This window comes from Oreochromis niloticus, linkage group LG17 (assembly GCF_001858045.2).
Source record: "Oreochromis niloticus isolate F11D_XX linkage group LG17, O_niloticus_UMD_NMBU, whole genome shotgun sequence".
Taxonomy (NCBI): Eukaryota; Metazoa; Chordata; class Actinopteri; order Cichliformes; family Cichlidae; genus Oreochromis; species Oreochromis niloticus.
Genome location: NC_031981.2, coordinates 19,306,790 through 19,322,485, shown reverse-complemented (window position 1 = coordinate 19,322,485; position 15,696 = coordinate 19,306,790). Strand labels below are relative to the sequence as shown.

The following is a 15,696-nucleotide window of genomic DNA, read 5'->3' as shown; positions in this document are numbered from 1 at the left end:
AAATCAACTAGGACCATAAAGGAAAACCAGAAAAACACCAAGAACACAGGAAAGCTTGGTTACAAGTATTAAGACCACACAGGTGGCTGATCTGCTAACTGAACACTATGTGGAAATGACAGGGCGGGAAAAAGAGCAAAGGCAGGAAATCTGTAGGAATTAAAAAATAAAACAGGAAGAAACCCAAAGTTTCAATGACTCTAGAATCCGAATCAGTCATATAAAACACACTATACAGTAAAAAGACAGACTTCATAACACGCCGTAATATTCCATAATGAACTGTAATTATGCAACCAGTGATGATGGAAAAAAGCTTGAAAGAAAGAAAGGTTTAACCCTTAAAGCTCCCATCGGTTTTAGGTCAAACTTTTAGGTCACAATACCATATCTCCCACGACAGGCTGGCTTAGAGGGTTTAAATTCATGGGAAAAATTATTTGCATTTATTATAAGATCTAGAGCATGTATATCATGGACAGGAAAGAACTTACACTTTACCTGTTTAAAAAATAAGCTGACATTTGATTTATACGTTATACAAAAGTCCATAAACAAATGTGTTTGTGTAGATTAAATCTGCTGGCCTCATGTAAACAGTTCTAAGGTGTCTTTTCTTTTCTCTTCTTGAATGTTAAAGATATGAGATCACAGGTCATTCGTCTTAAACACTCACCATTGTGTTGTTGCCTACTGGATCTTTTTCACAATTCAGCTGTTCAACGATCCCAGAGATGCAGAGGGGCCCAGCAAAGCCTAGCAGATCTGCCAAGTAGCGGAAGGTGCTGCTGAGCAGGATGGGACGGCCAAACGCTCGATACATGGAGCGCCAGATCGACGGAGATCTATCCGGGTCCTCAGGTGTCTGTGAGGACGGAGGATAGAAGGAAAAAGCAGAGAAATTAGATCTGTATATTTTCATTTAGAACAACCACTGTAAATCGCTGCAGTGAAATTAAATCATTTTACGGCCTCCATCTGCTCACCCTCTGATCCTCATAGGCGTCTTTAAGCCGCAGGTAGTTGGTGAGGGCTCTCATGGCGATGGGCAGCTTGCCGATCTTCTTCAGCTCTATAGGCCTCTTATGGGCTCCGACAATGAGAGGATTCATCCACCAATATGTCGCCTAAAAAACGAGCCAAGAATTTTCTGTGCTGTGCTGCCAAGTTGTTTTCCAGTAAAAATTTGCAACACTGAATATTGATTAAGAGGCATAAAAATAAAAAATAAGTTCCTTCATTGGATTTTTTGGTTTTTAGTACTTGTGGTCTAAGTATTATTTTAATTGTGAACTTTAAAATTTGCATTTTAACCTTTTTGTGTTAATAATGGTTCTGAAAATCTACCTTTGACAGCAAGTTGACAAAAGGCTGCAGAAAACGAACCCCCAAATCCTGTAAATCTTCTGGTGGTTTAACTTTCTGAGGGTTGGCAAAGAATACATATTTCTAGAAGAAGACACAAAGACAAAATTAATCTACGCAGGAAAAAACAAGAAAAACAAAACTATTTTTGGATGCCAGGATGATTGCAATCTACACGAAACAAAACTCCTTGAACTAAACCGACGTAGCGTGAAATGTGTTTCCTCACCCTCACTCTGATGACGTTGATCTCCACGGCCATCAGAAGTCCATACAGGATCACTAACAGTGCAGTGATGTACAACCTGAGATACTGTGATGCATCTTTGTCCTCGGCAAACTTCCACAACTTTATGGACTTTGTGATGAACGCCAGCACCCAGTAGATGAAAAGGACTGTGAGAAAAGAGACAAAAAGCAGCATGACTATCACAGACGCCGCATCACTGCTATCATACTTGTGTTTTCAAAGATCATACCGTACCCTAAAAAGCTGAATTTTTCTTTGTATGTTGGCCTCGTCCACACACAAACAACTTTAGGTCACTGGAAACGGACCTTTGGGAACTCCTCCCAGGGAGCAGATATTAAAAGTCTATTTTGAGTGTTGACTATGCAGAAAATATGACTCTTGGAAACCATGAAAATATCTACAATACATTCCTGGTTGGGCCTTGTCAGTACATGCCTTTGCTTTCTGTTTACACCAGCATGCACATTCCCAGTTTAAGTGTATGGTCAATTCACATGCTTTTTCAAACGTGCAATATAATTTGTATGTCACACTCGCGCTGGTCTGTTTACTGCTTTGTTTTTCCACTCTCTCTGAGTCCAGCTGAAGTCTGCGACAACTCTCTTCAATGGCACAAAACAGACAAATGGCCCCTTTCCAAGTATCTTGCCCAAACCTACCACCCACACTCTGAGCAGAACCCTCTTGAACAGTTCTGTGGACCACCTCTCTTTGGCGTAACCTGAACTGTGCCCAAGAATCCCTGTGACTGATATCTCCTTCCCTATTGGCTTGCTATTACCCAATAAACCTTTTGATCTTTAACTTGTCAGCAATAGGTGCTGCTTAAGAGTCCACTTCATTGCCAGTGTGGCAGATGATAATGTATGTAGATTATACATGAACCTAAGCTGAAACAGTCATCTGGATGGAGATAATCTTACTTATTAGTGTTGATGTTGCTTTCACAAGCCTTCAAGAGAAGTACCTGCTTATAGATACAGTATATACCAGCTAGCAAACAGAGAAAATAATCTCAGGAAAAGCTGAGAAAGTGGATGAACTCTAGCGAGGCACGTCTATGTTTTTAGGATTAGCAAATTTCTCATCTGCAAAACATCCACATGCTAACCTGCCATTGTTGTTGAAACATCCTTGCATCTAATGAGCGTCTGTTTTTTGATAGATACTCCTCACTCAACCTCCTGCCCTTTCTACTTTTTATTAATATTCCTTCTCCGACGTCTGTACTGTGGCCAACGTAGTTTTTTGAGTTCCAATTCAGATAATCTTTGGCTCCTTCCTTTAGGGGGTCCCCACATCAGATCAGATCATTGGCCTCTGTCTCAGCCTATTCCCAGCATCCTCCTCCCTCACACAAAACCTCTGCATGTCCCTCTTCACTACATCCATGAGCCTATCTGTGGTCTTCCTCTTTTCCTCCTGCCAATCTTCAACATCCTTTGTCCAGCACATCTACTCTCCTCCTCCTCTGCACATGTTCAAATCATCTCAGCCTTTCTGAAATGTTTTTCTGAGACTGAATTCATTTTGTTTTATGATTATAATTATTTGTTAAAATTCCAAAGGGAAGGTTGATCATTTGAGACCAAGTTAATTGGTTTGTAGTTTTGTTTTTTCTGTTTTAATTAAGGAAGGGGTGCTAATCTTAATTGTCCTCTTTTATATTGACTGAACAGAATTCCTTGGCTGTTTATTTGGTCAAATTTTAAAAAAGGGTCATATTAAGCGCCCCTCACTGTCTTACCAAGCAGCAGTTTGGGAAAGTTGGATGTTTCTATGTTGTGGTAGTAAATGACTGATGTTGTGGCTGCTACAAAACCCATGAATGCTGGCATGAAGAGATGGAGGTGGTTGGTACCCATCACCCTACAGCAAGAGGCAAACACAAAATATATAATAATTAACATGCAAACCATTTATTCAACTAAAGACAATTAAAAAACAAAAAGACCTTCTTTTTTTTGCTTATGTTTGATTTTTTAAAAATTCAGAGGTCTCACATGTTGCAGACGATGCCTTCTGAAAACTCACAGACGTGGACTAATAGCAGCAAGAAGGTGAGGATCCACCTCATGTTGTGCCCAGGGAAATGAAGCCATGTGTTATGATGGATCTGGACTTTAGAGCTCTGACTGCCCCAACCTGATGGACAAAAACACAAGACAGTGAATCCGAGCTTGCGATGTTGTCAGAGGTAACAAGTGTGTGCAGAAAAGCGTAACAGAAGCCCAAAAAATAGATGGTGGATCCAAAAAATGTGTTTATAAATGTGACTTCAAAGCACAACTGATTTGCATCAATTTACTTACACTCTCCAAGTAATTCTGCTGGTTTATATTTATGTCATAACCGAGTGAAAATCATTGTTCAGGGATGAAGAAAATAACTTTAAACATAAACATGAATCACACATGACATCACTTATAACTTTGATTTTTTAAAATCTCTGCATTTGTGTGTATGATCAAAACAACTCCAAACCACGCTTTTAAATGCATCAGGAATCTTTTGGGAAGATATGTGAACTTAAGAGGACAACAAAATTCATGTCATATTTATTTCATGTTATGTTACAAAAAAAAAACTGTAAAAGAGAGGTCCTGAAAGCATGTGCGATCTAAAAAGAGCCCAACTGTGAAAAGTCACAGAGGTAATGCGTAATATTACTTCCAACCATACAAAATACCGAATACTTTGATAAATTAGGACCAGATTTAACCTTCAAATCTTAACATATTAATATATTCTGGCAGTTAAAAAAAGACAAAGAAACTATCACTAATGTATTAATATACTTTAATGGGTACACCTGTACGACTGCTTGTTGAAGCAAATTGGAACAATCACATGACCGCAAATTAAAACAAATTAAGGCATGTAAACATGGTCAAAACAATCTGGTAAAGTTCAAACTGAGTATCAGAATGGGGAAGAAAGGTGATTTAACTGGCTTTCCATGTGGCATGGTTGTTGTCGATGAGCTGGCCTGTGTGTTTCAGAAACTTCTGGTTTGCTTGTATTTTCCCACATAACCATCTCTAGGGTTTACAGAGAATGGCCCATTGAAGAGAACTTATCCAGTGAGCAGTGGCGAAAATGCTTTGTTGATGCCAAAAGTGAGAGGAAAATTATAAGTCTTCAGCAAACTGATAGGAAGGCAACAGTAAGTCAAATAACCCCTCGTAGCTACCAAGACGACATTAAACCTTGAAGCAGCAGAAGACCACAACAAGTGCCAATCCTGTCAGCTAAGAACAGAAAATGCCAATTCACACAGGTTCACAAAAACTTGACAGTAGTAGGAACAACGTTGTCTGGTCTGATGAGGTTTGAGAGGCTGAGATGACTGTAGCTTAGGAGTTAGAGCAGGCCATCTACTAATTTGACCCCTGGCTGCTCAAAATCGCATGCCTAAGGGAAGGTACTACACCCCAAGCTGCTCCCCGATGTGTTCATGTGAGTATGAATGTGGCTGAATGCTAGGTAGAAAGTGCTTATGTAAAGTAGAAATGCATTATATAAGAATCAGTCTTTTCACCATGATGAGTCCAAAGTTCTGCTCCAACATTAAGATTAGAGGGTCAGAATTTTGCATAACCATCTTCTGAAGGCTGGTTCCACCTGGACAACATGCCATGTCACAAAACTCAGATAATTTCCAATTGGTTCCTTAAACATTACGATGAGTTGACTTTACTTAAATGGTCTCCATAATTTCAATCCCATACAGCACCTTTGGGATGTGGTGAATTGGGAGATTTACATGATGAATGTACAGCCAAAAAAATCTGCATCAGTGGTTATACCTTCATATCAATATGGGCCAGTATCTCTGAGTAATGTTTCCAGCACCTTGTTGAATCAAAGCCATGAAGAATTAAAGCAGTTCTGAAGGCAAAAACTTCTTCAGTCCAGTACAAGCAAGATGTACCTAATAGAGTGTCAGGTGAGTGTATATTCAGGTACCATGTACCTTAGTATTGAGTCATATTCAATCAGTGATACAGTCGTTCAATAAGGCAGCAACTACTAATTATGTTAAAGTCCAAACTGCTACTTATATTGTTAATAAATTCATGTTAGGCAATCTTGTACCCATCAAATATTTACTATTTGTGCTTGAAAATAAATTTGAGTAAGTATGTAATTATCAAATTACTTGCATATGGACTTTTTCCAAGTCTGCCTTTTTTCTACAGCATTTACTTCTACATGTAATTAAAGTCTTGCTGCTTTAGTAATAGTTTCATTTATTCCACCAGTCTCTATTATTAGATTTGATTCTGCTCTTAACTCAATGGACTGAAGCCATTTTGGAGCCTTAGGGCACAGAGACCATGAAAAACTACAACCAGGAAGCATCAATTAGTGAGTCCTTGGGGAGAGAGCTGAGGGCTTATGGTCAGAACCATTCCCATAAACTACTGACTACACCGAGACACACAAACGCAAACAACACAGATAACCAGCCAAGCATTCAGTAAGTTATTCCCTGCAATGACTCGAAACCTTTAATAAATACATATTTCATTCTTGTTTATCAGTTTGATCTTTCCCTCGTCATTCTTCAGCTGCTTTCTTTTTACTTCTTTTCTGTTTTCTTTAATTTTTCCAGCATTTTTCTTTTTGTCATTACTCATATTTAGCTTTCTTTTCATTGTCTAACAAGGGAAAAATCAAACGAAGAGTAAATGGGTGTGTAGGAACCTGAATATTAATATTTTCAAACCTAACCCACACAATATTCTCTATTAATAATTTGCCAGTACTCATTTTGACTGCTCTTTTGTTCCTGTGTGTTTTACTTGTTCCAGCAACACCAGCCAAGATCCCAGTGGATCACTGAACCATCGATCTAATCCCATCTTAACCACTCCTCAAAGCAGCTTAATGATGATATTCGTGTCAAGATACTGCCTTTAAGGGTATGTGTGTGGTCCAAGATTTTGTCATGTTGTGGGGACCTAACTCTTTTTTCTTTTTACAGATGGAGATGTGTTTTTTTTAAACATGAATCATGTCAACAATCATCACATTTACAAATAAAAACATATTTTTTAATGTAATGCTTGTCCTCTGAAATTATAGTGTGTGTGTGTGTGTGTGTGTGTGTGTGTGTGTTCTTGTCTAGCTATCTTTGTGAGGACCGAAATCTGCATTCTACTATACTTGTGAGAACCAGCAGTCACTTGCGAGGACACACAACCCGGTCCTCACATTTTTGAAGGCATTTAAAGCCATTTTTGAGGTTCAAAACGTGGTTTTAGTGTCAGGGTTACAATTAGGTTATGGTTAGGTTTAGGGTAAGGGTTAGGGTTAGGCATTCATTTTTAATGGTTAGGGTTAGGGTAAGGGGCTAGGGAAACCATTATGTCAATGAGGGTCCTCACTAAGATAGCTGAACGGGGTTTTGTGTGTGTGTGTGTGTGTGTGTGTGTGTGTGTGTTTTGCTATCTTTCTGAGGACCAATGTTTGTCTCAAAACTATTATCACAAGGACATATCTGATACGAGGATGTGACAGATCCTCAAAAGATTTGCATTTTTCATGTTAAGATTTTGCTTAATGGTTGGGGTTAACTTTGGGGTATGGGAAAGGGGTAAAGGACTTAGATGCGATGAGTGAGATAAGGGTAAAGGGCAAGAAAACGCATCATGTCAATGAGCGACCGCACAAAAATAGCAAAAACAGTGCACGTGTGTGTTCCCAAGAGAGCGAGCACAACAGGGAACGTTAAAATCACCCACACATCTGCTCAGTCAGCCAGATTACACAGAGTCATGCTAGAGTAGAAGATTACAGTAACACAGCTCAGACAAGTCAGACAAGGGATTTCATCATTCACTTCAAAGCCGTAGAGAAGGGTTTTTGTTCCTTTCTTTCGAGACATTTTCTGACCACATCCCTGTCAATTGAAGTCAGCAAATCACTATTTTAATGTCCCCTTATATATTTTTACTATCCCATGAAAAAGAAAAAGGTTTCATTTCTTTAAAAAATGCTGGGGAGCTTTTTCTACAATAATATAGCATAATTTGCCTAGCCTCAGATAAGTGGCAGAAAATAGCTGGATGGATTTATGGATGGATATAATTTATTAGTACATTTATACTGTTCGTTTTAAAAGTAATCTAAATGTGCAGAGCATCTTTACTGCTGTTGTATTAAAAACTATAGGGGCTGCTTGGCTGAAACCTATATTTTTTTTATTCATACACATGCTTCTAAACATATTTTACAGTTCGCAAGCATCTATTTTTAGTCGTAAACACAAATGAATCACACTGGCCTTATTATCGTTGTCTTCCTGCCACGTTTCCAATGCAATTAAGTTCTCCTTCTTTCAGTAGCCTCATATGCTTTCTTTGATGGCAAAATAATGACTACAAGAAAAAAAAATGCTTGTTAACGACTGCTGGGTTTGGTCAGTTTGCTTCATAGCTGAAATCTTGACTCGAAATGGCTAGCCCAAGATGGGGTTTTTTTGGTCCTGGTCTATCAGTTCATTGGTTATATTTGTCCCTTCTTCAAAATCTTATAAGACCTAAAAAGAGCAAAAGTATAGCCAGAATTTCTGAACTAAGAAAACTTCAATACAAATGTTACCAAAACACTGACTTTAAATCCAGCCCTGAAGCAAATCTTTTTTCCTATACTGTTGAGAAACAAGATGAGACGCTGTCATATGGCTTCATACTTTAAATAAAGATGCTCTTTTGGCCTTTAACAAATGTCAGCTCCCATAAACCCCATGACCTTTCTCAGCTAAACGCCATAACTGCAAGGAAATGATGAGTCCACTGAGCAATAGAGATGTTATTGAGTGTGGAACTAAACTCAAATCAGCTCCAATCTCACAAGTAAAAATTGATTAATTTTAGTTAAATCCCAAAGGTAATGGTTTCTTAAAATATCTAATACTATGACATAGTAAAAATTAGTTGTTTTTTATTTTACCCCACTGGGCCTTCATTTCTGTTGGATCAAATTTGGTACTTTTGCAGTTCAAAATGCTTGAAACATAACATCAGTGTCACTGATTCATCGTTATGAGGATGACTATTACGCAATTAATCACTTGCTAACAAAAATCAACTAACCAAATGTCATTAGTACAGAGGTCCAATAACAGTACATCACTCATGGTCAGATTGGGTAGGCCGTACCTGCCAGTAACACCCCTGTAGGGGTGACAAAAAAAATGAAAGCTAGGTAAGTCTGGACCCATTCCCCAGCCTAAAGGTGAATGGAAGCAACACTCTCAACGACTGGGAGAAATACTGTTATACAAGTAGCAAAAACCCTACCTCTGTTCTGGCACCAGCGCTGGACCCCATTGACCTTGTCCTATGCAGGGTAAACTGGACTCCTAATTTTGTTTTTCATCATAGGGCTTGTCAGCTTTTTGTCTGACACCCCACCCTGATCCAATTTGTCTTAGGAGACCCTACCAGCAGCAAACTGCTCCTGAAAAACATAGCTCCACTTCGCGCCCATAGTTTATATAAATGCAGCTTGCTAGCCGAACTTACTAGCCTCAGATGATACCACTCTCATCCAAAAATGGTCACTTCTGGGTCCAAAATCCAGCAGGAGCCAAAACACTAATAAAGAGGCTTCAAAATGCATATCCAAAAACAATAGCTGCCACCTAGAATATGTATAGACCATTATCCATTAAACACAATGAAGTGCATGTGACACAATAAGAAGAGAGATCAAAACAGTCTATTTGACTCAGATCCAGTAATCCTCACTGGATTAGTTCAGTCTTGACAACTGCAGTGAATTCTGAGACTTTCCAGTAATGAAGGCGAAGCTTCAAGAGATATAAGCAGGGAACACTAAAACATAACACGAGGTCCACAGCTGTGACTTTATGCTGCAGATATACCAAAACTCATAATGTAGATAAGTATTTACCTGTGAAAATGTTTGTTTTCTTCATTTAGTCTTTCAAAATACACCTGGATCATTCCATATCAAATCTGAAATAGGTTCCCACTTGACACCCTCAAAATTAACACATATTTTATGTGTCATGCTCTCTTAGTATACGTTGGTGAGTTGAAGTTTTGAACTTTTTAATAATTCATTCCAGCATTTTTCACCCTGGGGTGGTATTGGATATGCTAAAATTTAGAAGGTATAAAGAAAGCAGACTCACTGTGAAACAGATCGAATAGGTGATTGCCTACAATTTAAAACTCACCAAACAGTTAGCTACACTAAAAAAAGGCCCACATTTTGAAAAATTATTATTATTAATTATTATAAAAGTTGAAAACAAAGTCTACAGCCCTCCTCTGCTCCGCTCCTTAATCCTGAACCCATCCAAATCAGCTACTGCCCTCCAGATTTCACTCTGTTTGCTCAGATTAGTTCTCCACACTCTCAGCCACAGTTCCCTGTGCTTCTCTTCACACCATCAACCCACTCTGTTCTCTAAGAGCCCACTTTATCATCCATTAATTACATGAAAAATTAAAAGCAGTTTCCAAGAAGACAAACTTTTTTTTCTAAGAGTCATAAATACAGCAGTGTGTTACATACCAATGAAGAGGATGGGGAAGGTGATGAAGAGCAGGAAGACATGAGGAACCAGGTTGAGAGCATCCACGAAGCAGGGATTGTTCAGTACGCCCTTTGTCACACTGTAGGCGTTGCTTTTGTTGCCACAAAATGACAAGGCCCTGCCACCATCCGACTGCTCCATATGAGTCCTGAGTCAGTCTGGGAAAATAAGGCCCGATATCAGCTGACACATCGCAAACCACCTTAACTAATGACAATTAAGATCATTCTTTATTAAAAACAATCATTTTATTTAATCTTGCAGCAGCAGCTTTGAAGTTCAGACATTTCTGTGGCCTGACACACAAAGTGCACACACACTCTCGGTGCCACACTCAGGCTTGTGAGAGGCACGAGAGCTATTTCAGAGACACCGTCCAGTTATGTGCTGGCTGGCTTATGGTGGCTTAATGTTAAGTGAATATTAAGAGTTGGAAAAGCCTCATCTTAGATCTCATGATGCCTCACAAGCACATCTTCAAACTCTTCAGAATGTGTTTGAAAACTCATTTGTATTCCTTGATACTTTGGTCAAAGATTGCAGTTTTTAAATGCACTCAACTTTACTTGTGACATCATAAAGATCCAAGAATAGAACAAAAGAGAAAAAGAAAAGTCTGCAGCCTACGACAGAGTATTAGGGCCACATTAGGAAAAAATGCATTACTGTTTATTTTACTGAAACTATTTAACCAGCTGTTTTATTATATTTTATGGTATAACATACCCACACTATAATGGATGAGGATGTAACCATTGGCATCCTTGCATCTGTCCTTTGCCAGCTATTTCACTTTGTGGGAATCCAGCCAAGTCTTCCAGGTTTTAGGGTTTTTCCTTCTGACCAGATGGCGATTTCTGCACCATCTCTTTAACATCCTTATACGTATCACCACAACATAAATAATTCTTTATTACTAAAACTGATTCTGAAGCACAATTTCACTAATTCATCTACACAAGGCTTTTTGTAGAGGGTGTAACAGCTGTGCAGCTGTTTAACTTGAAACAACAAGTCCCCAATTTCAACTTTATTTACAAAGGTTTGGCTTTATGTGAAGTGCGCTGTTTTAGCCTTGACTCTAACTAAACATGTCCTTTTTTCCCTTTTTTAAAATTAGTTTTGTAACAAAGTCAGATATGATATGCCTCAAACACAAGGGGGGGAAATGTGAAAAATATCAGTAGATTATTAAACACCTCCCAAAAGATGACAGTTAGCAGTATGCTAAGCTAATAGTTAATATTTATACTTGGTAATAAATCTAAATACTCACCAAATATTAAAGTAAACAGTTTTGTTTTGTTTTGTTTTGTTTTTAATTAAAGAGCATATCTCTATCTTATGTAGAAATGGCAGCAGTGCCCAGGGTGGATAATGAAGCCAATGCCAAAACTGCAGTTCCTCTAGTGACCACTTGAGGCTGCCTCTAAAAGTGAGTCAACACCCAAATGCTCCCATGTTGAATTATCAAACTACAGCAGAAATAACCATCTTTACAGTCTGGTACAAACAAAACAAAACAAAACAAAACAAAAAACAGATTTTGCCTCTTCGGATAGTTACCCCCTTATAACAGCTGTACTGGAGTGACATTTTTATGACCTATTCTGGAGTTGTACTGCTAAATATTACAGTTAGGGGTGTGACCACTTTCTAGCTCTCTGCTAGACCTCGCCTTCGCTAATTCTACTCAGTAAGTTGGATATTGTGATTGTGCTGCGAGAGCATTTTTTTATTCGGACTATCTGAACAGTAATTATGGATTGCTGTCAGGTACAGCCCATCCAAGAATTCTGTGCTTCAGTTTTAGTGAATGAAAAACAAATATTTTTACTTAGCATAAATTAGCAGTTATGTGCTCTGGGTTTTGCACCTGTAGAGTTGGATGCACCTTGCTACCCAAGCATGCCATTAGCTAGTGCCCCTCTGTGTGTGTTGCCAATCACTTTTTCTACTTCGTTATCATTTCTGGCTTCAGAAAACTAACATGACACCTGCCAAAATGCTAATGTTGAGGCTTAAAAATGCAAAGGCTAGTTATTGAATGACTACATGGTGGTTACATTCAACTTTTATATGCAGCCACTACACAGCATTTTGTTGCCTTATTGCTGAGAAATTATCACTGTGTGACGTACAGGAGAAGAGTTTCACCTCAAATTTCTGCCTACTGTTAACTTCTTTACTTATTTGTTTATTACCGTATTACTTTCCCTTTTACTACCATCACATAAGGATATAATTAATGCACGTGGATCATTTCACCTGGAAGTACAAGTAAGTTAACCTTGAACACCTGCGTTACACTTCAGCCCAGTACTTAAACTACATGAGGATAATTCAGGAACCTAATTTAGAGTTGTTTAAATTGAGGCAGCTTAATAAGAAATACTACAATGGTAGCTTAGTAAAACCAAGTGTCTTACCTCAGAGTAAAGTAATAATCCTTATCAACACCGTCTCATTCAGAATGCTTGAATTTAAAAAAAAAAATTGTAAATAAAAACAAACACAAGGAAAACAGACAAAGGAAAGAAAGGAAGAAAGGAGGGAGAGGAACAGAAACAAAATACGGTGAGAGTTGGAGAGGGAAAAAGTTGATTATTTTTAGCTCCGCAAAAGATTCAGCTGCTCCACTCACTGCTGCCTGCCTGTGTGGATGGTGTCAGCTTACACCGTGTATGATAAAGCGCTTCCATCCAAGTCTTTCAAAATAAAACCTTTGTATTTGCATATAAACTGAGTACTGTGGGTGTGCTTACACTGAATTACTCACAATCCATACTTAAATATAGAAAAATGCTAATTGTCTATCATTGCAAATTTCCATAATGTGGCTCCTGATGCAGAACAGGTTTTCTACTAATTGGAGTAAGAAAGCAGTTTCTTTCAATAAAATAGACAAGAACTATGTAAGAACCAGTCCATATAATAATTTAGTTGTTTTAAAAATATAATACAAAGATCATTATTTATAATATTTATAATTATATTTATCTATACCTTAGTTTATAGTTTATCTTTTTGGCAGCTTAGTTCAACTTAAAATAGGAGTTCATGATGACAAAAAGAACAATTGCAAAATTTACGATATAACTGTTTAGTTTTTTTTAAATAATCACTGTTATTACCAGCACATGTGACACAACAATCTTAAAGTGAACAGTGTATATTTAACACTTTATGACCCCAATTTATTTAAAACACCTTGTACAATGCAGGAAAAACATGAAGTAATACTAATACCAGCATATTGAGGCAGTTAAATATTTAAATACTATATATGCTTTGAATACAGACATCTCCTATAATACTTACTGTGCTCTTTCCTGTTTGTTCTCTGCACATGTATAATGTCATCATGTGTACCCATGTTAAATGCATTCACCTAATCTGTTACACGTTACACCAAAATGTCCTTGTGTCATTTTCACTTATTATTTTAAATTGTTTGTGTTCATTTTCACTACACATATTCTTGATCCCACATTACATTTGTCTCTTTTTTGCCTTTCAGCCTGTGTTGTATGGTCAGCAGTTTCTATAAGCTAAACATCCATTTAGTTAAAAAGAAAAAAGGAGTTTTATTTTGAAGGTTCAAACCTCATAAATTTCAGTAAAACTCTGAGTACATTCAGACAGCTTGATACAAAGTCACCTCCTATCAGATTTCCAAACTTGTACCAGTTTAGGGGTGAGAAGGAGGTTTATTATAGGCTTCCTCAACAGCCTGCTGACATGTCAAGAGCAAAGTGGATTTACAAACATGCAGCTAAAGAAATATCGCTTAATCTGGCATATCTACTTTTATCATGTGCAGCATTAAACCTCTGTAGTGCAAACAATCTGTCTGTATAATTGTATGAATATATTAACCTTAGTTGGAAAATCCAACATTTTTTAAGTAAATCACACAGAAATAAGCGTAAAGTCATTAAATTAATATTTTATTTAAAATAACTAGAATTAATTGATATGAGATATATAGAAATAGAGTAAATATAATGCTATTTTAATTAACAAGGTGAAATTAACTATCCTTAAGGGACCTCAACCTGCTCTAATGTTCTGGCATGTGCACATTTATAATGATGGACACTTTAAACTCTTTAATCTGATTTCGTGTGGTTGCACACACAGTAGCTTGATATGGGAGATCATCCCTAAAACCTGAGTGAATCCCAGAGCCTGCAGGGTACACACGTGAAACTGCTTTGCTTAGCATTAAAACAGGGACCTTTGATGCGGTCAGCGGGCGCACTGAAGAGAGCACATTATCGACTGTATTGTCTTTCATTCATGCAAGCTGCTGCACTCAGAAGCACGAGGTTCAAGTCTTGCATGCATAGAAATACCTAAAAAAAACTGATGGAGCGGGGAGGGGGGGATCAATCGGGTTTATTTTCACGTGTCATTCAGCGTCCTTCATTGTGATTCAGTCCTGCCACGCATTGATATCAACAAAACTCCATTCAGAAATCAAACAGTTAGAAGACTTTCAACGCGCGGACCAATACAAACAGACATATTTTAAAGATGTGTGATTTTTCTAAACCAATGTGATCCAATCTTATATTCGGCAAGAATAACTGAAATAATAAGAAGATGTAAATGTATAAATCCTTAAACTTTTTAAACTGTACCGCTTGTAATCGACCCAGCCTCCTTCCACGACCAGCAGCAAAACGCCTTGTTTTCCCTGAACTGTGTGTGCACGGTGCATTACACGGTGCCGAAATGAAGACTCACATCTCAAAGACTCCGATATTTTACACTGTTTATTTTGAAGCTACACGCCAGCAGTAAGAGCCAAATCGACTCAAACTGGAGGAATGCTCAATGAAGTCTGGCTGTCTCACATCTCTTAACGTCCTCAGTTAAGACGTCGTGTTACGGCACACTGAGGATGCTGTCGCCTGGTTGCGAATGACAGAAGAATAAAGGAGAGCTCACCCCAGCACTTACCCGACCTTTGACGCAGGTTTGCGGGTCACGGCGTCTCTTCCGCAGTCGTTATCCCCGTTCGGGGTGTCTTATTATGATTGCGGTTTATACTGAAGGCACGGTGACAGGAAATGCTATATATTACGACTACTAACGTGTCCGCTCAGAAGCCGTTATGGCGCTCGTGCGGTACAAATGATACGCACGCACTCTCAGATATGTTGGCTGTCTTTTTTTTGTGTGTGTGCATGTGCATGTGCATGATAGAAGGATAAATTTAGGTCAAACTAAAGCCAAATGAGCGTTAAATCGGCTTTTTTCAGAGAAGCTGTTTTTAAGCTGGCAAATTAGGAGTATGTTTCAAATGAAATAAAGGAATTTTTTCCCCCAGGTTATGATATGAGAGAAAAAAATGAAGACTATTTTAACTTATGTGTGGTTGGTAATATAAGAGCCATAACAGTGTCTCAATGTTAATAGAGTTTTTAAATATTGTTTTTTTCCCATTAATTTTATTTTGAAAAGTGTAAGCTCTATTTACGGCACAGCACAG

At 38.1% G+C, this 15,696-nt stretch overlaps 1 protein-coding gene across 12 annotated transcripts in view; it reads right to left on the bottom strand.

Annotated features, from left to right (window-relative positions):
• The window catches only part of abcc9 (ATP-binding cassette, sub-family C (CFTR/MRP), member 9), a 71,305-nt gene extending 55,957 nt beyond the window's left edge, over positions 1-15,348 (bottom strand). For 4 of the 12 annotated variants that reach the window (XR_003214506.1, XR_003214512.1, XR_003214513.1 and 1 more), the window contains exons 1-9: positions 15,165-15,348; positions 12,626-12,672; positions 10,175-10,354; positions 3,622-3,763; positions 3,366-3,490; positions 1,595-1,761; positions 1,348-1,449; positions 987-1,127; positions 677-865 (exon numbers count right to left, since the gene is read on the bottom strand). Coding sequence is in view for 3 of the 12 variants with exons in the window: in XM_025899525.1 (XP_025755310.1) it covers positions 677-865; positions 987-1,127; positions 1,348-1,449; positions 1,595-1,761; positions 3,366-3,490; positions 3,622-3,763; positions 10,175-10,337 (1,029 nt within the window). In the remaining 9 variants the exon portion in view is untranslated. Of the gene's footprint in view, positions 1-676; positions 866-986; positions 1,128-1,347; positions 1,450-1,594; positions 1,762-3,365; positions 3,491-3,621; positions 3,764-10,174; positions 10,355-10,922; positions 10,941-12,625; positions 12,673-15,152 lie in introns of those variants that run through there. The other 8 variants (XR_003214511.1, XM_025899527.1, XM_025899526.1 and 5 more) reach the window with 6 other exon arrangements.
• Positions 15,349-15,696: the final 348 nt, after the last annotated feature.